Source organism: Oryzias latipes, chromosome 11 (assembly GCF_002234675.1).
Source record: "Oryzias latipes chromosome 11, ASM223467v1".
Lineage (NCBI taxonomy): Eukaryota > Metazoa > Chordata > Actinopteri > Beloniformes > Adrianichthyidae > Oryzias > Oryzias latipes.
In genome coordinates, this window is record NC_019869.2 from 2553951 (window position 1) to 2577355 (window position 23405).

The window sequence follows — 23405 nt, forward strand, 5'->3', positions numbered from 1 at the left end:
TCTGCTGAAAGGCCGGTTTAGTTGGGGTTTGGATCTCCCTTTAAACTCAGGTCTGAGTCTTTTTGTTCTCATCTTGGTTGAGCAATACTGCCCTCTAATGAGCAGCGTTTAGAACTACATGCTGGATCCTCTTCAGTCTTGGTTGAACTTCTGAGAGCATCTTAGAAATGAAAGGAGTCAAATTTCTTGACATCATCCAGCCGTTCAGACATGGACGGTCTGACAATTCAGCATGAAAACAGCTGTTTTCTATTGTTTTAGTGTTCAAGCATTGATGCTTTCAATTCTTTTCAATCTCAAGTGTTTAACTAGAAAGGAAATAAAATATGAAAAAAACACTAAATATAAACAACGCAACTAATCATTTTTGTTATTACTTTCGCTTCTATTTTAATTTATTTATTTATTTAATTAAATTTGGATTCAGCTGCTACAAATCTGCTTTAACGAATTTATGGATTAACAGCAGATGTTTCCGTTATCTTATCCCTTGTGCTATCCTTGGCACTTTAACATTGGGAGTTGGGTCATCTAGACCCACTAGACAGTGCTCTGAACCTTTTTCTTCAATGATTTGTGATCTTCACTGGTGTCCATGGATTAATCTAGCCACAGGGGTTGCAAGCCAGTTGCCTCTGTGCCGGTCCCAAGCCCGGATAAATAGAGAGGGTTGCGTCAGGAAGGGCATCCGGCGTAAAAATTGCCAAAATAACCATGCGAATCATCCACAACACTTTAGACATACCGGATCGGTTGAGGCCCGGGTTAACAACGACCGCCACCGATGCTGTTAACCTAAAGGGTGTCGGTGGAAATTTGACTACTGTTGGTCGAAGAAAGAGGGGAGGCAGAAGGGTCCGTGGCCAGAGAGAGAAGGGAAAAGGCAGGAACATAGGTTTGAGAATAGGGACTCTTAACGTTGGCACAATGACAGGGAAAGGCAGAGAGCTGGCAGACATGATGGAGAGAAGGAAGGTAGATGTACTGTGTGTGCAGGAGACAAGGTGGAAGGGCAGCAAGGCACGTAGTATTGGAGGAGGATACAAACTGTTCTATCATGGTGTTGATAGGAAGAGAAACGGGGTAGGAGTGATTCTGAAGGGGGAGTTTGTAAACAGGGTTCTAGAGGTGAAAAGAGTCTCAGACAGGATGATGAGCCTAAAGTTAGAAATCGAAGGGGTGATGGTGAATGTAGTCAGTGGGTATGCGCCACAGGTTGGCTGTGAGTTAGAAGTGAAGGAGAGATTCTGGAGTGAGTTGGATGAGGTCATAGAGAGTATCCCCAGAGGAGAGAGAGTTGTTATTGGAGCAGACTTTAATGGGCATGTTGGTGAGGGCAACAGAGGTGATGAGGAGGTGATGGGCAGGTTTGGTGTGAAGGAAAGGAATCTGGAAGGACAGATGGTGGTGGACTTTGCGAAGAGGATGGAAATGGCTGTAGTCAACACTTACTTCCAGAAGAGAGAGGAACATAGAGTGACATACAGAAGTGGAGGTAGGAGTACTCAGGTGGACTACATCCTATGTAGACGAGGTCATTTGAGAGAGGTTAATGACTGCAAAGTGGTGGTAGGAGAGAGTGTAGCCAGACAGCACCGCATGGTGGTGTGTAAGATGACTCTGGAGGTCAGGAAGAAGAAGAGAGGGAAAACAGAAAAGAAGACCAAGTGGTGGAAGCTACAGAATGAAAAAACTTGTGAGGAATTTAGGCAGAAGTTGAGACAGGTCCTGGGTGGTCAGGATGAGCTTCCAGATGACTGGGAAACTACAGCAGAGATTATAAGGGAAACAGGTAGGAAGTTGCTAGGTGTGTCATCTGGAAAGAGGAAAGATGGTAAAGACACTTGGTGGTGGAATGAGGAAGTACAGGACTGCGTCCAGAGGAAGAGGTTGGCTAAAAGGAAGTGGGATGTAGAAAGGACTGAGGAAGGTAGACAGGAGTACAAGGAAGCGCAGCGTAGAGTGAAGAGAGAGGTGGCAAAGGCCAAACAGAAAGCTTATGATGAGCTATATGACAGGTTAGACACAAAGGAAGGAGAGAAGGACTTGTACAGGCTAGCCAGACAGAGAGACAGAGATGGAAAGGACGTGCAACAGATAAGAGTGATAAAGGACAGAGATGGAAAGGTGCTAACAACCCAGGAGAGTGTACAGAAAAGATGGAAGGAGTATTTTGAGGAGCTGATGAACGTGGAAAATGACAGGGAAAGAAGGGAGGAAGATGTGGTTGTTGTGGAGCAGGAAGTAGCAGAGATTGGAAAGGATGAGGTTAGGAAGGCTCTGAAAAGGATGAAGAGCGGAAAGGCCGTTGGTCCTGATGACGTACCTGTGGAGGTATGGAAGTGCTTAGGAGAGACAGCAGTGGAATTTCTAACGAGGTTGTTCAATAGGATTTTAGAGAGTGAGAAGATGCCTGAGGAATGGAGGAGAAGCGTTCTGGTTCCGATCTTTAAGAACAAGGGTGACACGCAGAACTGCAGCAACTATAGAGGAATAAAGTTGATGAGCCACACAATGAAGCTGTGTGAAAGAGTAATGGAAGCCAGGCTTAGGAAGAAAGTGGAGATTTGTGAGCAGCAGTATGGTTTCATGCCCCGTAAGAGCACCACTGATGCCATTTTTGCTTTGAGAATGTTGATGGAAAAGTACAGAGATGGTCAGAAGGAGCTGCATTGTGTGTTCGTAGATTTAGAGAAGGCGTATGACAGGGTGCCGAGGGAGGAGCTGTGGTACTGTATGAGGTCGTCTGGAGTGGCAGAGAAGTATGTCAGAGTAGTTCAGGACATGTATGAGAGAAGTATGACGGTGGTGAGATGTGCTGTAGGTCAGACAGAGGAGTTCAAGGTGGAGGTGGGACTACACCAAGGATCAGCTTTGAGTCCTTTTTTGTTTGCTATGCTGATGGACAGGCTGACAGACGAGGTAAGACAGGAATCTCCCTGGACAATGATGTTTGCAGATGACATTGTAATTTGCAGTGAGAGTAGAGAGCAGGTGGAGGAACAGCTAGAGAGGTGGAGGTTTGCTCTGGAAAGAAGAGGCATGAAGGTCAGTCGTAGTAAGACAGAATACATGTTTCTGAACGAGAGGGATCAAGGTAGAAGCGTTAGGTTACAGGGGGCTGAGGTGAAGAAGGTGCAGGAGTTTAAGTACTTGGGGTCAACAGTTCAGTGTGATGGGGATTGTGGAAAAGAGGTGAAGAGGCGAGTGCAGGCAGGTTGGAGCGGGTGGAGGAAAGTGTCAGGAGTGCTGTGTGACAGAAGAGTGCCAGCAAGACTCAAAGGAAAGGTGTACAAGACAGTGGTGAGACCAGCTCTGCTCTATGGGTTAGAGACGGTAGCAGTGAGACAGAGACAAGAGGCTGAGATGGAGGTAGCGGAGATGAAGATGTTGAGGTTCTCCTTAGGAGTGACCAGGTTAGACAGGATAAGGAACGAGTACATCAGAGGGACGGCTCATGTTGCCTGTGTTAGCGACAAAGTCAGAGAAGCCAGACTGAGATGGTTTGGACATGTTCAGAGGAGGGATAGTGGATACATTGGTAGAAGGATGTTGGAGATGGAGCTGCCTGGCAGGAGGGCAAGAGGACGGCCAAAGAGGAGATACATGGATGTCTTAACAGAGGACATGAAGTTGGCTAATGTTAGGGTAGAAGATGTCCATGATAGAGTGAGGTGGAAAACGATGATTCGCTGTGGCGACCCCTGATGGGAAAAGCCGAAAGAGAAAGACTGGTGTCTATGGATTACATGAAATCTTTCCACCTTTATCCACCTTTATCATGGTAGGGAGAACACGTCAATGTAAGGGTGGGGTCATCTAAGATAGCACAAGGGTTAAATGATCTGATCTATTTGTGTTTCAATTTTTATAATTTCCCATCTCAATCTTTTTATGACGTATCAACATTTACTTCTAAATTGGTTTGTTAAATTATAAAAATAAGTATGAAGTCTATTTCTTGGTTTTGATCATGTTCTGTCTTGAGTTGTCTCCTGTCGTCACACCAGGTTCATGTTGATGATCATCCACAGCTGTTTTCATTTCTGTTCATGACCCCCCCACAGTTTATTACCCTGTGTCCGAATTACCGTCCTAACCCCTATATAGTGCACTATATAGTGTGGCCATTTTGTAGGGTTGTCCGAATCTACAGTTCAAAAATCTTATGCACTAGAAATTTCCTAGAAGTTTGTACGAAAAACCAGTGTGGATCGATGCTCACTCGTCTGGCGAATATTGACCAGAATGCACTGCGTTCGGACCAGAATGCAATGCGTATGAGCCACAGTGCATTGCGTTTGAATTATTCGAAAATGGCAGCCGGTTGCGCAAGGAAAACAACGGAAACATGTAAGTATATTAAAAAGTATATAGTATCTGTTGTAAAATATATTTGTAAATACGTAAGATGATGTTTTTAATATGTCATATTCCTCAATCGACAACCTACAATGTTTTGAAGGTCATCAATTTCGGTAATGCTAAAGCTAACGCTAACGCGAATTAGCATCGAAGGCTAAAAACAAACGCTGTAGATATTATATCAAAAAGCAGTAACTTCAGGAAAGTCATTTAAACAACTGCAGATTTGTATTACAGCAACTACAAAGTAAATGGACCAAATAAAACTGCTGATGTAAAGACAATCTGGTCAAAAACGTAGGTGCTACAGACTTTTATGTTGGTGCATCTACGAGGAGCATCAGTTCAACCAGTGAGAAACTGAATCTAGAGCCTGCTGGAGATAAATAAGTCCAGTTGCTACAACTCAATTCTAGACAATGGATGAATGAGAACCTTCACCCACTTATGCAGACAAAGAATCACAAAGAATGGTTATATTTGGTGATGACCATTTTCTAGAATTGTTACTGTTGGAGCAGATATGGAAAACAGATTTTCAAAGCATCAATGAAATTAATGCAAAAATAGAGTAAAAAATAAAGATGGTTTAGGTGTTTTAATGTTTCTTCCTTCACTTCCATCTGCAGATTGCTAATGTTGACTGCCATGTCTGGAAAATTGTATTATTTGGTTAAATAAATGTCCAAAAGTTAAATAAATTCAAGTCTACTTGTGCTTTGAGTATAGACATCCATAAAAATCATTTTAATTTGAAAAAATAAAAGTCTGTGCTGCTAGTTTGAAGTTTTTATCTAAACTATGATGTTGAGGTGTTAGATTTCATCTCACATAAGCTTAGAATGTTGGATCCAGCTGACAGGACAGTACACAGCACCAACAGACAACATTGTTCACATCTGCATAACCTTTTCTGGACTTTAGGACACGTCTCTGTTTGTGGAGATACGAGAGAAAAATAAAGATGGATGTTGTCTTCCAGAGAAGAATCCATTGTTCTTTGATCAAACATTCCTGATCAAAATCTACAGACCAGTTAAGAAAATGCAAAAATGTGCAATAATCACAGCTGGACCTTGACAAGGTTCTACATCGAGCTTCAAAATGCAAAAAAAGAAAGAGGAGCTAGAGAACACGTATTTTTAGATGCCAATTTATTAAAAATAACAATTTTAACGATTAAAAAAAGTTTAAGACCACAGCCTCTAAAAGACAAAAATTGGGTTATAATTTGAATTTCATGTCATATATATATATATATATATATATATATATATATATATATATATATATATATATATATATATATATATATATATATATATATATATATATATTCTTTTTTCCCTTGAAGTAATTATTATAAAATGTACATGTGAGATCTAGGATTTTGCTCCTGGTTGAAGAATTGAGGTGTTAAAAGTTCTGTTCAGTTTTTTTCATCTCTTCAGTTGGACTCTAACAGGAAATGGTTTCTAATGAAATGTGCTGTTAACAGTTTGGTCATTTCTAGATCCATTCCTTCTGTTTCTGAGAAAGACGGCTGCAAATAGCAGCAGCAGCTCAGTTCATCTGCAGCTTTCTGCCAACAAGCTTGCTGCTTCAATTCCATTCTGTGACCTGCTTGTGGTGACATTTGCATGCCTCATAGGTCTTTGCTGGACATATGGAGGGAAGATCTACATTTCTCATGGAGAACATGCAGAACAAAGACTGTTGCATGCTCTGGAACTTTCAGTGCTGCCTGGTCTTTGAGGTGAAAAACCTTCAAGTTTCAGCATTTAAAGCAGGGGGGTCATAATCCAGGCCTGGAGGGCCGGTGTCCAACATGTTTTCACCTGCAGAATATTGCTAAGATCAGAAATCTACTTTCTAAGAGTGATGCTGAAAAACTCATCCATGCATTTGTTACGTCGAGGCTGGATTACTGTAACTCCTTGTTAGCAGCGTGTCCTAAGAGTTCCTTAAGAAGTCTCCAGCTTGTTCAGAACGCAGCTGCTAGATTGTTAGCTGGAACCAGCAGAAGAGATCACATCACTCCTGTGTTAGTTTCGCTCCATTGGCTCCCAGTTGATTCTAGAATTAAGTTCAAGATCCTCCTGTTAACCTAGAGGGACTTACATGGACTGGCCCCGTCCTATATTAAGGACCTCATAGTCCCTTACCATCCAATGAGAACACTTCGCTCGCAAAATGCAGGACTGCTTGTGGTTCCTAGAATTAGTAAAGGTACGGTTGGAGGTGGAGCGTTTAGCCACCAAGCCCCTGTCTTATGGAATAAACTCCCAGCTCATGTAAGAGAGGCCGACTCAGTCTCTACATTCAAAGTTAGACTGAAAACATTCCTCTTTGGACAGGCTTATTGTCAGACTAGTTAGTATTTAGAGATTATTTAACTTAATGTTAATTTGTTTAAATTAAACTTAATAACTATTTCTTTTAAAAGGCTGCTAGAAGTTGAAGCTGGGGTAACTATGGTGCTCTGGGGTTCTGTCCTCTTTTCTTTTCTACTTCTACCCTTCCTCTCCTCTATTCTTGATCATAATTTATCATTTAGTTCTCCATGCCTCTGTTTGGTGCAATGCGATTCATGTATTGTCCCTCTTTTCCTCTCCCCTCCTGGGGAGTGGGAGTGCTTCCAGACTCCAGTTGGTTCATCCGTGCTCCAGTTCCTGACCGTCTACCTCGCCTTTGCTCCTGCTCCTACACCTGGCTGTGGTTCCTGTCTCCGGCTCGACTCGTGCCTTTGACTGTCCCCACAACCACGGCTGGATGAAGCTCGTCTGCTGGACTTTATATATGTAGTTGTAGATTTACTGCTTGTGGTTCCAAGAATTAATAAAAGTATGGTTGGTGGAAGAGCGTTTAGTCACTAAGCCCCTGTCTTATGGAATAAACTCCCAGAAGCTCATCTGCTGGACTTTTATATATGTAGTTGTAGATTTAGATAAGTAAATTCCTCTCTAAGAGTTCTGGTAAATCGCCTGTCCGTCCTGGGGGAGGATCCCTCCTTCATGTGGGCACCCCTGAGGTTTCTTTTTTTTTTCCGGAATCCGGTTTTTTTGGGAGTTTTTCCTTACCGCGAAGGGGGGTCTAAGGGCAGGGATGCCAGTATAGCATAGTCAGTTTGTTAGTTCATTTTAGTATTTTCCTATTGAACTCTTTGTATTCATGATCCTTCTGAGTTCATGTTTTACTTCAAAGCCCATCGAGACGACTGTTGTTGTGATTTTGGGCTATACAAATAAAATTGAATTGAATTGAAATTTTCAACCAACCTGCCGTTGAAGCTCCTTATTGGCTAAACACACCTGATCCAGGTCATCAGCAGCAGATGAGGCAGCATTTCTGAAAAACCAGCAGGAGGCCGGCCCTCCAGGCCTGGAGTTTGACCCCCCCAGCTGTACACCCTCCTACACATTCATATTACATACAGGCTGTTTGGGTCCACTGGGCCAGAGGTTAAAACAGTCTGGAGAGTGAATGTCCTGTGTGTCTTCACTCTGTCTTCCTCCTTTCTGAGGCTAAATATTTCTGAAAATAAATGTGAATTGTGTGAGGATGCACTTGGGGGTGTTAATACGTTTAGTTTAGGACATTTCATTTATAAGCGGCCCGTCGCAATTTCTGACAGACACTCGGCAGTGTTTTACAGGTTACTCCCCTAGGGCGGGTCAGTTAATTAACTCACCCAAAAGTTTTATGGAAGTTATCTCATGGAATTGAACGGAGCCTTATGCCAAAACAAAAGATGTGAATGCCAACTTAAAGAATGTGAATATTAAGTATGTGGAAATAAATATTTCTTACTGCAAGAGTTGTCTGACAGAAATGTATTTCTTCTTTTCTGACTCTCCATGAGTTTCCTGTTCTCATCACAAAACTAAAAACAGAAATAGTGTTGAATCTGTCAGAGGTGTTAACTCTTTCAGGACCAGAGAAAACATCAGCAAAGTTAGTGAGAACAGAGACTGAGACCTTTTTGAACCTCATTAAACCGGTTTCCAGCTTTCTATTCTACACAACTTCTCTGATATGACTACCAGGTTTAAAGGAAAAACAGTTCAGGTTTGAAATGTAAATGATGTGTCAATTTGAAATTAAGTTGAAAGCTGATGTGGTGTTTTCTAAACAGTCTCACACACATGTAAAGATGAGGTAAAACTTTATTTATCCCACGATGGGGAAATTCTTTTGTCTGCAGCAGCAAAAAAAACATCTAAACAGAAAAAGTGACAGACAAGCAAAGTGACCTTCAGGTTTAACAGTGCAACATTATAAAAGAACAGAAAAACATCTGCGACCTGCACAACAAAGTAACAATAACTTCGGTCAGACAAGACCGAAGTTATTGTTTTTGGCCCACAGAAACAAAGAGAAATTGTCAGCAGCTACCTTCATTCTCTGTCTCTTAAACCCTCAAATCAAGTCAGAAATCTAGGGGTAATCATGGACTCTGACCTGAACTTTAACAGCCATATCAAGTCAGTAACATCAGCGGCATTTTACCATCTGAAAAACATTGCCAAAATCAAAAACATAATCTCAAAGCCAGACCTGGAGATACTTATTCATGCATTTGTCTCCAGTAGGTTAGACTACTGTAACGGCCTGCTCACCGGCCTCTCCAAACGAGCTGTAAAACAGCTTCAGTACATCCAGAATGCTGCTGCTCCAGAACCAGGAAGTATGATCACATTAGTCTTGTGCTCAGGTCTCTGCACTGGCTCCCTGTACCTCAAAGAATAGACTTCAAAGCAGCTCTGCTTGTGTAAAAGTCTCTCCATGGCCGAGCACCAAAGTACATCTCTGACATGTTAGTGCCATATGAACCATCTCGTACTCTGAGGACCTCAGGGGCCGGCCTCCTGTTGATGCCCAGAGTCAGAACTAAACAAGGGGAATCAGCGTTTCAATATTCTGCAGCTAAAATCTGGAACAGCCTCCCTGAAGGCGTAAGACAGGCCTCTTCTGTGTTCATGTTCAAATCTAGACTTAAAACATTTCTGTTTAGCCGTGTATATGACTGAAAGGTCCTATCTGCACTTTTCTTTCCTTCCTTTCTTTTTAAATCTTTTTTTTTTTTTTTTCTTTTAAAGTAAATTTTATGTTGATTATTTCTATGATGTATTGTGATTTTAATGCATTTTTCTGTTTTGTGAAGCACCTTGAATTACTTTGTGTACGAATTGTGCTATACAAATAAACTTGCCTTGCCTTGCCTTAAAATAAATGAATATACACACCAAACAACTGATTAGCTCTCTGAATGCCTCAGCCCCCCATCGCCTCCACCATACGGCTCCCCTGCTCCTACTCCCTCTCAGTTATCTCACCTCCCCCTCATGAACCCCCCACACCTCCTCACTTTTCTCCCCCCTCTACCACACCACACCTACTGGGCCCACAGTCCATCACCCCTCCCCCCAGTTCAACCACCACCCCCTTCCCTCCCGGTTTGTCTGTAACAGCCTGCCAGGTGAAGAAACAGCTGGAGAAACCTGAGCCTCACACTGGAGAGGGTGCCCCTCCTCTGGAAGACCTCCTGCCTGGTTCCTGTACCCAAAAGACCTCTTCATCTCACCCCAGGGATTTCTGTCCAGTTGCCCTCACTTCTCACGTGATGAAGGTGCTGGAGAGGCTGGTGTTGGCTCAGGTGAGACCGTTGGTGAGCTCTTCTCTGGACCCCGTCTGGGGGTGGATGATGCTGTCATCCATCAGCTGCAGCCCACTCACTCACACCTGGATGGTAGTGGAGGCATTGTGAGAATCACCTTCTTTGGCTTCCGGAGGAAAAGGACAGTCTTACAGCCTCTCTGCATCCTGGGCAAGGATGCGGAAGTGGGGACCGTGTGGATGGAGACTGAATCAAATCTGTTAAAGAACAGGTTCAGGTCATTTGTCCAGGCTTGGTCACCTGTGACCTGACGACCATTTCCAGCCTCAGCGTGGCCTGAGATGTAATTCAGACCTCTCCACACATCACGGATGTTGTTCTGGTCCAGGAGAGGCTCCAGCTTCTTCCTGCAGCTGTCTTTGCACCTTCTGATCTTATATTTCAGGTCCCTCTGTACTCTGTGCAGCTCCTCCTTGTCCCCAGAGAGAAAAGCCCTCTTCTTCTCATTTAGCAGGGTCTTCAGCTCAGGAGTGACCCAAGGCTTATTGTTGGAGAAAGACTGCACTGTCTTGGTTGGCACGGTGTTTTCCACACAAAAATGAACACAATCCGTGATGCAGTGTGTGAGATTGTCAAGGTCCTCCCCATGTGGACTGCAGAGAACATCCCAGTCTGTGGTGTTCAAAACGTCCTTTAGTTTCTCTGTTACCTCCTCAGTCCAGATCGTCACCGTTTTAACTTGTGGTTTCTGCTGTTTCACCACTGGAGTGTAAGCAGAGGACAGATGGACCAGGTTGTGGTCAGAGCGTCCTAAATGGGGGAGGGGGCCGAAGTATACGCAGGGATGTAAACAGTGACCACCAGCACATGGAGAACTCCAGTGGGAGGTAGTACGTCTGAACGCTGACTGCCACCAGTTCAATGTCCTTGCTGCAGTGTTGTTCTTTAGTGATGTGGTTCTGGTTAAACCATATGATGTTCATGAACACCGCCAGCCAGCCGCCTTTCTTCTTTCCGCTCTGCGCCGTGCTCCCGTCTGCCAGCACCAGCATAAACACCTTAAGAGTGATTTCCTCCTGTTTTTCATTTCTGCTGTCATGGCGCACAGCTCTGAGTTTCCTTTCCTGTCGTTTATTTCTTGGTCTTCTTGTTTGTTCTCGCTCCAGATTCCCAGGCAGAGATGAACAGAAACACCCAACGTTTTGTCACATGCGACATAGTCTGGGCTGAATTATTTACTTGAAAGAGATCAGAAATCGTTTGCAGTGACTGATTGGTGATGAGCACTGTTAGCACCTGTGAAGAATAGTTAGAAACTGCCTTTAACTTTTATTACACTAATGGTTTAAACTTAATTCACTGAGCATGTATTGTCATCTCAAAATTATATTACATTTGAAGAAAGCACAGCCAAGCTATTGTTCTAACAGTTTATTCTCATACTCCCTTTTTCTGTGCATGTTTTCTGCTGAGCAGGCCTCAGACTTATCTTCACTTTAGCCTTGGAGCTTCTCTCCACCAGTAACCTGTGGGCGTGTTTTTCACACGAGGTCCATCGGACGATCTTCTGAATATGCAAATGCAGGGTTTTTATACCAAGCCCATCCCTGAGCTTGTTGGTTCGGACTTTGAATGTACCATGTTCATGTCTGTCCCCTTCGTGTTTGTGCGAAGTAAAACCTCCACAAAAGCTAAGTAACTGTCTCTGAGTCATTATTCATTATTTTTGTGTGCAAGAAACTGACGGGTACGAACCTAAAATTTAATACAGTCCTTTCTAGAAAATCCAGTTTCCTCACAGCACCACTCAAGTAAGAGCTAACAGCTGATCGCGAGGGTAAACAACGGAACTGCATCCTGAAAGACCCCCCAAGGCATTTATAACTATAACTCAATCAGGAAACAACAATGGGACAGAGCCATCAACAGCATCCAAACATCTGGAGGTGACATAAGTACAAATCCAGCAGAGATTAATCACACATTTAGGAGCTTTTAGGAGCTACTATATGCATCTGAATGTTCAATCATTGGCTAAATCAAAACTCCTTTCTAAATAAGTTGAAACTCCAAACGTTATCAAAAAAAATTGTATTTCTAGAAGCAGAAATTATTTTTAAATATTGCTGAAGCTCAAATATCAGTAGGAAGAATTCATGTTTTTTATTAGAAAATTTACTTTTGTGAATATGGAATTTAGCCACGGATGACAACATATTTATAAAAAAAGCATCACAATCTTTCTGTTCAAAACCATGAAAACCAAATATTACTTTTTCAAGATAAAGTTTAAAAAATCATCAAAAATAGAGTCTGAGATGAATTTCTGGATGTTTTTCCATAATATGTAAGTGAATTCACAGACCAGAATAAATGAGAGCATGTTTGAAAAAGTCCAACTGCTGTTGAAGTCAACTTTAAATGTAGATCAGTGATGCTTTGCTGGATCAAATCTGTGTCTTAGTTGGAATCAGATTTCTTTGACTTTGTTTGTTTAGAAGAAAGTTTGTGGTAAAGACCAGACTTTTCTCCATTTGATTTGATTTGATTTGATTTGATTTGATTTATTGATTTATTTCAAGCATTGTAGTCAAAGCAATAAAAAAAAATTACACATATTTATCAAACTCATTACAGAAATGATGAAATGCATAGATTAAAAAGACAGAAAACAAAACAAAAATGTCACTTAAATCACATTTGCTTAATTAAATACAGTGATCATTAACTGAAGTATAAGTAGAGTTTGATATATTGCTTGAAAAGGAGTGGGAAGAAGCAAGCTTATATAATCCCACCCCTACTGAGTTCATTCATTTGATAGTTTTACAGAGTTTTAAATCCGGTTCTGATCAGATAGATTCTCTTCAAGTAACAAAATCCATTGCCTAGAAATGATTGATGATCTTCAGAAAACGTTAATTCATGATTTCAGTAAACAGTAACGATACTGATATGTAATAATAATTGATTATCATTAGAACACATGATAACATTAAACCAGAAATTATTGCTACACATTGCAGATCAAGTAAATAAAATCAATAGCTTATTGATTATAATTTAAACATTTCAGTAATCATTATTGCACATTACAATGTAACACTCAGTGGTTGTAATTAAAAGAGCTTTGATTATTTCACCACATATATTTGGAATTATTCAAACACCTGTTGATCCTTAAATCCTCTTATCTTCATATCCTGAAATAATAGTTTCTTTATACATTTTCTTGAATATTTGAATATTTGAACATTGTTTGAGCTCATTACTTAAACTGTTCCAAAGTTTAGTGCCACACACAGACACACAGAAACTTTTCTTTGTGGTTCTTATCAGTTTGATCTTGAAGTTCCTACATCACCTCAGTCTGTAGCCTCCTTCATTTTCTAAGAACTGTTTTTGGATGTTGGATGGTAACAATTTCCAGCTGGCTCTGTATAAAAGTTGCGCAGTGTAAAAATCCACAAGGTCATGTAGTTTTAAAAGTCTTGATTGATAAAATAGATTGTTCGTATGATCAAGATATCCGGCTTTATGTACAACTCTAACGGCTCGTTTTTGAAGTAGAAAGAGAGGATGTAGTGAGCTCTTGTAATTATTCCCCCAAAGTTCTATACAGTAGGTCAAATATGGTAATATTAAAGAACAGTACAAAAAATATCTACTGTTGTATCCTAATATATGTTTAGATTTATTTACGATTGAAATACTTTTTGAGACTTTAGTTTGTATGTGTCCGATGTGTGGCTTCCAACTTAGTTTGTCATCGATAAAAATCCCTAAGAATTTGATTTCTGTAACACGTTCAATTAAGACATTATTTATTACAATTGAGGGCTCTTTATTTGTGTTGTAGTTTCCAAAAAACATCACTTTGGTTTTATTTAGGTTCAAAGACAATTTGTTGTAATCCATCCATAGTTTTATATTATTTAACTCTGTGTTCAACACCTTTATAAGTTCCCTTTGATATTCTGTAGAATAGAATATATTTGTGCCATCAGCAAATAATATGAGTTTCATAAGCTTTGAAACATTGAATATATTATTTATGTAAATATTGAATAGCAGCGGGCCCAGAATTGATCCTTGTGGGACACCACAACTTATCTCTTTGGTTTCTGATGTATATTCATCAATCTTGACAAATTGTTTTCTTCCCGTTAAATAGCTTCTGACCCAAGTTAGCGCTAGTCCTCTTATCCCATACACTTCCAGTTTGTCAAGTAGGATGTCATGATTGAGAGTGTCAAATGCTTTTTTTAAGTCAATGAAAACTCCAGCTGCATATTTCTTTTTGTCCAGAGCATTTGTGATTTCCTCCACAGCATCAATGATAGCCACTGAGGTAGATCTATTTTCTCTAAAACCATATTGGTTTTCATTTATAATGTTGTGTTTTTCAATAAATAAAGCTAATTTATCATTGAATATTTTTTCTAAAATTTTTGAGAATTGTGGAAGAAGAGAAACAGGTCTATAGTTTGTAAATTGGTGTTTGTCTCCACTCTTATAGATGGGAATCACTTTGGCTATTTTCATTTGGTTTGGGAATCTCCCAGTTTGTAATGATAAGTTACATATGTATGTTAGAGGCTTAGCTACACTATGAATGACTTTTTTCACCACCTTCATATCTATATCCTCACAATCTTTTGAGTTTTTACTCTTGAAATTATTCACAATTGATATCAGCTCATTTTCGTTCACATCAGAGAGAAAGATGGAGTGTGGGATCCTTTCGATGGGTGGGTTATTGTCTTTGCTAGTTTTGCATTTTGGAATTTCCGCTGCCAACTCTGGACCCACGTTTATAAAGTAGTTATTGAGACCGTTTGCTGCTTCATTGATATTATAGCTTTGACCCTTCTCATCTGTAAAATAATCTGGATAAGTTCGTTTTTTTGTCCCATTTTTAATGATGTTATTTAATATTTCCCAAACTCGCTTTGCGTTGTATTTATTTTCATTCAGTAGATTGTTGAAGTACACTTTTTTACTGTAACGTGTTATTTCAGTTAGTTTATTTTTATATGACTTATATCTTTGTTCACTTTCTCTTGTCCTCTGTTTTAAGAATTTTTTATAGAGGTTATTTTTCTTTTTACAAGCATTTTGTAGACCGCTGGTTAACCAAGGGCATTTGGCATATTTGTTCTTGAATTTATAAATTGGACAGTTCTTATTGTAAAGTGACCTAAATATTTCTAAAAAACATTTATAAGCAATATCGACATCTTTCTCTCTGTACACAGAGTTCCAGTTTTGTCTGGATAAGTCATTATTCAGAGCATTCATGGTTTTTTCATTTCTTAGCCTTTTGTAGACTGGTTCTTTTATAATTTTCTTTGTCTTCACCTTGATGTCAAATAGTGCAAAAACTGGTAAATGATCAGTTATGTCACATATCATTAGTCCACTCATATGAGTGTATTCTATATTATTTGTAAAAATATTATCAATGAGAGTAGCACTTTGAGTAGTGATTCTGCTGGGTCTTGTTATGGTTGGATATAAACTCATAGCATACATTCTGCTGACAAAGTCGTCGGTGGCTTTATGTTTGCTGGGGTTTATCAGATCCATATTGAAGTCTCCACAGATGTATAATATTTTGTTATTTAGAGAGGTAAACATCTTTTCCATCCAGTCACTGAACACTTCTAAGCTTGACCCTGGCAACCTATAAACACAGCCTATAATGACATTTTTCCCTGAATTGTTACATATTTCAATTGTAAGACATTCCAGTATTCCATCCACTGCGACAGACAATTTATCAAATACTGTAAACTTTGTATTTTTTTCCACATATATTGCGACTCCTCCACCTTTTTTGTTTACTCTGTTCACATAGTTAAGTTCATAGTTTTCCAATTCAAAGTCAGCGTCCTTGTTGCGGCTGAACCAAGTCTCAGATATGGTTATGATATCAAAGGAATGCCCGATGTTCTGTAAATAGTCCTTGATGTCTTCAAAGTTGGTATACATGCTTCTGCTGTTAAAGTGAATGATTGACAGTTTTTCTTCTGGGTTAACAGAGTTTTTAAAGTCATCCATGCTGTAATATTTGCAGTCCATATTAACAGTGGAAAAGAATTGATCAGGGTGGATGTCTTGAAGGTTGTTGTCATTATCACTGAATATTTTAAGGTCGGTTTGCTCACCATTCAGATCTCTCTGAGAGTTGTGGTTGCAGGTGACTGTTGAAGAAAAAGTGTTGTTTTTTTTAGAAGCCATGGATAGTAGAGTTTGTCTCCTCATCTTGTAAGACCAGCATCTTCACGTATCTCTTGTTTAGACTGTAGTGGGTAAATATTTTTCCAAATCTTGCAGGCTCCTGATAAGAACAACCTTGGACTGCTCAGGGGAGCCACAGAGTTTGGCATAAATTTTACAGTCTTTTACCCAGGTTCCTTGAATTTTCCCCTGTTTTTTCAAGTAACGTGCTCTTCTGGCGATGTCGGCATTCCTTTTCGTGAGGTTTTCATTCATGAAAACGTTGGTTCCCCTCAGATTTCTTCCTTGCTTCAATAAAGCTGCTTTGTGTTTCCGATTGACAAACTTTAAGAGGATTGCTGGTTTGTCGGTGTCTCTTTTCCTGGGAAGCGTTCTGCAGATCTCCACATTGTTGGTGTCCAGAGAAATTCCATTGGACTTAAGGAAGTCCTCCACCTGTTTTTCCACAGAGCTCGTCTCCTGCTCGTCGGATTCCTCACCGTTCCCAGTGGTCACTGCATGCGCGTATGACCGGGGTTTGATTTTCAATCCGGTGATTATCACATCGTTAGATCTGGAGATCTGCTCTTGGTCATCCATTCGTTTCTCGATTATATCCATCCTGTTGAAGCACTGCTCCTGCAGAGCCCGGACCTGCTTCACCTCTCCGATAGCATCCAGAATTTGTCCGTGAACAATCTTCACAGCTTTGATCTCTTCCAGCACAAAATCAAGTGTCTTCCTCAAGTCCTCATATTCCTCAGACACTGGGTATCTTCTCGGCATGTTTAGGAATTGCTTTTCTCAATATTTACGCTTTTATGCGGTAAATAGAGTTGAGAACTGCAGCTGCTCTATACCTGCGTGGCGTCTTCTCCGAGAGCCGGAAGCTTTTCTCCATTCAATGTTAGAAAGAAACAGAAAACAGAAAGCAGATGATCTTGGAACAAAGCTCTGATTTTTGAGTTCAACTGTTTAGCAGAAGTGAAGCAGAAACTCCCCAGAGGAGATTTGAAGCCATAAGGAGGATGAAGAGTCAAAGGAGGAGCTCTGCAGAAAGCCCTGAATCACATGCAAAGCCCAGATGCTACTGCATCAAACACTACTGCCATTCCACTGAGCATCTATTTTTTGATAGATGGTACGATATGCATTATTGGCTCTTCCCCAAGACTCCATTTTTTTTTTTTTGGACGACCTGCTCTGACCTGAGCTAAACTGCCGCCCCTTTTTGCAGACTTTTCTATGAAGGACATCATTTTGGGGTTTATTTTAGAAAACAAAAACTCAGAAATGATTTGAAATGTTATAATTATCCTGGATAAATTCTATAGAAACACATTCCTTAAAATCAATTGTTTTTGTTTTTAATGAGGTGATCTTATAATAGTAAAACTTGTTTTCCCTGACATGACACTAAATTAAGAGGTTCTATGTGTTTTATCAATCCTCCCAAATGCAGGAATGGTATTAATAATAATAAGTAAAAGTATTAATAAATCTATTATCAGAACTGTTGATCATTAAGTTTAAAACACATTCTTATCTTTTTCATGCACAGCAGTACTTAGTTCCTGTTCAGAAACAAAGTTCTTCAATTTCAGAACTGCAAGTAAATCTGCTGCATCATTTATTTTGGAGGGAACTTGAATGTTCTGCTGTCAGAGTAAATTAATCTACAAAGACTGGAAGAAATTCAATACAAAGATTCATTTACAATTAACTTCTTTATTAAAGAACTTTAATATTGTATTTTATTTGTTTGTTTGTTTCTAAACTACTGTTCTAAACTACTTACTGTTTGTAAACTAAAATACAACCTTCCTTTAAGCACTATTTTGTTGAAATAGAAATAAAAATGTAAAAGGTAAAATATTTTTGTAGTTACATTACTAAACAGTTAAATCAATGCACAGCTCAGGAACAGAAACATTCAGAATTTTATTTCTCACAGATCCAGTTTTTGTCGTTTGTTCTGGGCTGTTGTGTCCATTTCCCGTCAGCACTTAAGGTCACTGCATAGTAGTAGTTGTTCGGATCTTTTGAAAACATATCATCCCAGAACCTGTGATAAAACATTATTATTACCTCTGGTCTAAATTCAGTTCATAAACTGGTCTGAATTAGGATGTTACAAAAATTTTCTGTATTTTTTTAAAGGATTTCACACATTTACAATCAGGCTCAGTCATAAAGAATGTATTTAGTAACATTGTCAAAGAAACAAAGTCTTACGTTTCTGTCAGTGGTGATCCATCCACCCATTTCCATTCAGATTTCTGTGATGACCCTTCAGCAAACAGACCGATCCAGGATGTTTCATTCTGATTCAATGTAGAAACAAACTCCTAGAAACAAAAGAAAATGTTCTTTCTTAATACATTCTCTCCATCTTGGTTTCCTTTCACACTAAATGTCCAGTAAAAAAATGTCTGGTCTTTAATTTAATTCAATTCAATTTTATTTGTATAGCCCAAATTCACAACAACAGTCGTCTCGATGGGCTTCGTATCGGTAATTGAAAAAGTTAAACATGAACTCAAAAGGATCACGAATACAAAGAGTTCAATAGGAAAATACTAAAATTAACTAACAAACTGACTAAGCTATACTGGCATCCCTGTACTTAGACCCCCCTTCGCGGTAAGGAAAAACTCCTAAAAAACCAGATTCCGGAAAAAACGAAGAAACCTCAGGGGTGCCCACATGAAGGAGGGATCCTCCCCCAGGACGGACAGGCAATTTACCAGAACTCAAAGAGAAGAATTTACTTATCTAAATCTACAACTACATATATAAAAGTCCAGCAGATGAGCTTCTGGGAGCTTATTCCATAAAACAGGGGCTTGGTGACTAAACGCTCTTCCACCAACCATACTTTTACTAATTCTAGGAACCACAAGCAGTCCTGCATTTTGCGAGCGAAGTGTTCTCATTGGATGGTAAGGGACTATGAGGTCCTTAATATAGGACGGGGCCATTCCATGTGAGACCTTATAGGTTAACAGGAGGATCTTGAACTTGATTCTAGAATCAACTGGGATCCGGTGAAATGAAACTAACACAGGAGTGATGTGATCTCTTCTGCTAGTTCCTGCTAACAATCTAGCTGCTGCGTTCTGAACAAGCTGGAGACTTCTTAAGGAACTCTTAGGACACGCTGCTAACAAGGAGTTACAGTAATCCAGCCTCGACGTAACAAATGCATGGATGAGTTTTTCAGCATCACTCTTAGAAAGTATATTTCTGATCTTAGCAATATTCCGCAGGTGAAAAAAGGCAGTTCTACACGCCTGAGATATGTGAGCCTTAAATGATAAATCCTGGTCAAATAAAACCCCAAGGTTTCTAACTGTGGAATTGGGGGCTATACTTATGCCATCCAGGGAGACTATCTGAGCAGACAGAGCATCTCTGAGGTTTTTAGGACCTAGTATAATGACCTCAGTTTTTTCTGGGTTCAAGAGGAGGTAATTTAAACTTTAGGATTCATCTGTTCTGGATAATTATCCTAAAAACTGAGAGAAACTTCATCTGAGGAACAAAATCTGACTTTCTTTGATGCAGATTTCTGTTCATTTATTTAGTTTTTGCTTCTTGTTTTGTCTTCAGGGCCAACAGTCCATTTCTACTGAATCCCAGTTTAGCCTATTTGGAATTGAAGACATTAGAAGTGGGAAAAAGAGTTTCTGTGTTCCATCACAACGTTTCTTTGAAATGTTGCTGAAAGACAAACATGAAATCTGAGTTGTTGAGGAGAATTTCAGCTGGAATCCATCAGCATCCAGACAACAGCAGCACACATACAGGTGGAGAATCCAAGACACAAGAAGCTGGAAGGAACTAGTGTGAACACACCCACCTGTTCCTCTTTGCTGTTTACCACCACCAGATCAGATCCATTTTTCTGACAGAAATCCCTACTGTTAATCCAAGTTTTCTTCTCAGTAGATTTATAGTAGCAGCTGCATCCAAATCTCATCCATCTTTCAGGACACCGTTTTCCTTCAAAGACTGATATACAAAAATACTGCAGGGTTTACTTTCTGGTTTCATCTTTATTTTCTACTAAAACTTTCCAGTTCAGTTCAAAGGTAAACATGATCCAAACAAACTGATATCATCCATTAGTTTTCCGTCTTTTCTCACCTTCAATCTGATTTTTCAGCTGTTTTATTTCATCCCAAAGAGTTTTGTTGATGCCTGAAAGACAGTAGAAGTCCATTAATTATTTATTTGTACTAAAATGAACAATCACATGGCCTTCAACAGATATGAAGCAATCTTCACTTTAGCGGGGGGGTCGGTCATGATGCAGAGGTGGAGCAGTTTAGGCAGGTTTGATTCCCAATCTGCCTGCCATGTGTTACAGTGTCCTTTGGTAAAACACTGGTATTTTGCCAAAGACGTTTAATTCTGCCTTTTAATGCGATGTGTTGAGAAGTGTCTCTTCCCTTGGCAGCCGGTTCACTGCATGTCTGCATTTACAGTTGGAAGAGAACACTTCTCATTAAAAGTTAGAAAAAAAACAATCTTTTTTCTTAAGAAATGCATTTGTAGTTCACTCTCTGTGTTAATACAAAATAATTGAGATACTCGCTGTCACATTTGAACATTAATTAGAAGATTTATTGAGGCAAAGGTTTTGTGTCCTCATGAGTGATAAAGGCGTCTCAGTCATAGTCTGGATGTCAGCAGAGACTCTTTGAACTCATTAGAAAACATGAACACGGTACAAAAAACCTTCACATTGAATGAACATAAAATAATGATGGAAAGGATGTCCACCTGATTAGGTAGCTTTATTTGAACAAAAATGAATCATATTGGTCCTACTTAATATACCTAGGTTGGGTCAACTTAATGTATTTAGATTCAACCTAATACATTTAAGTTGATTCAATTTAAATACTTTAGTGGGACCCAACTTAACTTAAAATTTGTTATTTTTATGTTATTTTTTCTTTAATTTTTTGATTTTTTTATAGTTTCAACCAATGGGCCTCATATTGTCCAAATCAAAGACATGAATGACCCAGCAATGTCTCGCATCACAAGTCAGGACTCCACGTGTCGTGACCCCTGCCTTTAATCTTAGGACATTCAGTGCTTTTCCGCTCAAGGGGGTTGTTCATCATCCTCTCCCAAACTCTAACTCATGGTGCAGAAGAAAAAAAAAGAAAGACAAAGAAAATGCTATCCCACAATTCCTTGCGCTGCAGTACGTTATGACGCATTGATAGCTTTACACCAAAGTTACACCAACTTAATTCAATTAAGTTGATTGAAAATAAAAAAACTGTCAGACAACTACGTGATTTCTTAAGTTCAATGAACTCAAGGATTTATTTTCACCAAACTAAATAATTAAGTTAGATCAATGTAAAAAAGTTTAACTTTCCAACTACAGCCCAAATACTCTTTTTAGAGTGCTGCAACTAATTTGAAAGATGTTGGTTCAACAAAATGAGACTATGCATTCCTTAACTTCCCAATGTGGAATTATTGTACATGGAAACTTGTAAAATGCGAATAAGAAGACGCGCTCAACGTGGGCGGGGTTAACATTCTACAGTGTTCAGACATTCTGCGACGAAATGAGGCCTTCCGCTCTCATCTGTCTGCCCAGCTGTTGGACAGGACAAGTATAAAAAAATAAAATAAAAGAAAGACATTCTGCAATGTTGAGCGTTCCCCAGGCCGCAGCCAGGTGTAGTTGAGGAATCTCACATAATCTCGTGATATCGTGACGTAATCTAGGTATGATCCAATTTAATGGTATCATGTTGGATCAACATAATTGAAATGAGTAACTATTAATTAGACCAGTCACACACACACACATGCACACACTGAAGGAGGAGGGTTTGGGGAAGAGAAGGAGGAAGATGAGAATGTGTGCCCTGTCTAGGCTACCCCACCTTGGTGGGACACAGCCTAAAAATCCACAATCACTTCTATTATGGACCAAACAGGAAATGTCACCCATGATCCGTTCAAAATCAATATCGCGTTTAAAGACTTTTATCAAAACTTATACACATCACAGATCAATCTATCAGAGCAAAGCATCAACTAATTTCTTAATAATGTAAACCTACCCAGGTTATATGAAGATCAAATCACAAATTTAGACTCTCCGCTCATGTTGTCTGTACTTCATGAAGCTCTGTTACTTATGCCTAATGGTAAAGCACCAGAGCCTGACGGCTTTCCTGCTGAGTTTTATAAAGAATTCTGGAAAAACCTGGCACCAACGTTTTATAAAACGGTCACATTTATCAATGAAAGCCAATCGCTACCACCTAACATGAACTTGGCCAACCTAAACCTTCTTCTAAAACCAGACAAAGACCCCACTAGTCCTTCAAGCTTTCGCCCCATTAGTACTAGCACAGAGAATAGAAAAAATAACTCCTCACATAATTCACTTCGATCAAACTGGATTCATCAAAGACAGACACTCGGATGACAATATCCGCAGACTCGTTAACATAATAGACTTTGCCACCATTAAAAACCAGGAAATGACGGTACTATCGCTGGATGCTGAAAAAGCTTTGGACAGAGTAAACTGGAAGTTCCTTATTGCTGCCCTCCATAAGTTTGGGTTTGGAGAATCATTCGTCAATTGGATTAATGTATTATATCACAACCCCAATGCATCAGTTAAAACTAATAAACAGACTTCCAACAGGTTTTTTCTTGGAAAAGGAACCAGACAGTGTTGTCCACTCTCCCCTTCTCATTTTGCTATATTTATTCTAGCTGCAGCTATAAGACAGAATGAGAGCATTAAAGGAATTAAAACTAAACACAGCCATCATAAAATTAGTCTATGTGCAGATGACATATTACTGTTTTTAAGTAAATCACATTCTGTAAATGAAACAGCAACAATTATTTATGAATTTTCCTCCATTAATTGTAATAAATCTGTTTTAATACCACTGAACAGTAACGCGGAGCAAAGACTCACAATACCAGTCAAATCAGGCAATATCAAATATCTAAGTATTTATTTGTCCACCAAATTATCAGAACTGGTGCAGCTAAACCACACCCTATTACTGAAAAGCATACAGGACAATCTAACACGCTGAGTCAGCCTGCCTCTGTCCCTCATGGGCAAGGTAGCCACGGTTAAAATGAAAATCTTACCCAAAGTTAATTATCTGTTCTCAATGATTCCCACACAACC

At 39.6% G+C, this 23405-nt stretch overlaps 1 protein-coding gene across 4 annotated transcripts in view; it reads right to left on the bottom strand.

Moving 5' to 3' along the window:
• LOC111946279 (CD209 antigen-like protein E) overlaps positions 1–23405 on the bottom strand; it is a 33861-nt gene that overhangs the window by 7134 nt on the left and 3322 nt on the right. For 2 of the 4 annotated variants that reach the window (XR_002874109.1, XM_023959760.1), the window contains exon 4: positions 20354–20407. Coding sequence is in view for 3 of the 4 variants with exons in the window: in XM_023959760.1 (XP_023815528.1) it covers positions 20354–20407 (54 nt within the window). In the remaining variant the exon portion in view is untranslated. Of the gene's footprint in view, positions 1–17920; positions 18270–18439; positions 18553–19619; positions 19928–20066; positions 20219–20353; positions 20408–23405 lie in introns of those variants that run through there. The other 2 variants (XM_023959759.1, XM_023959761.1) reach the window with 2 other exon arrangements.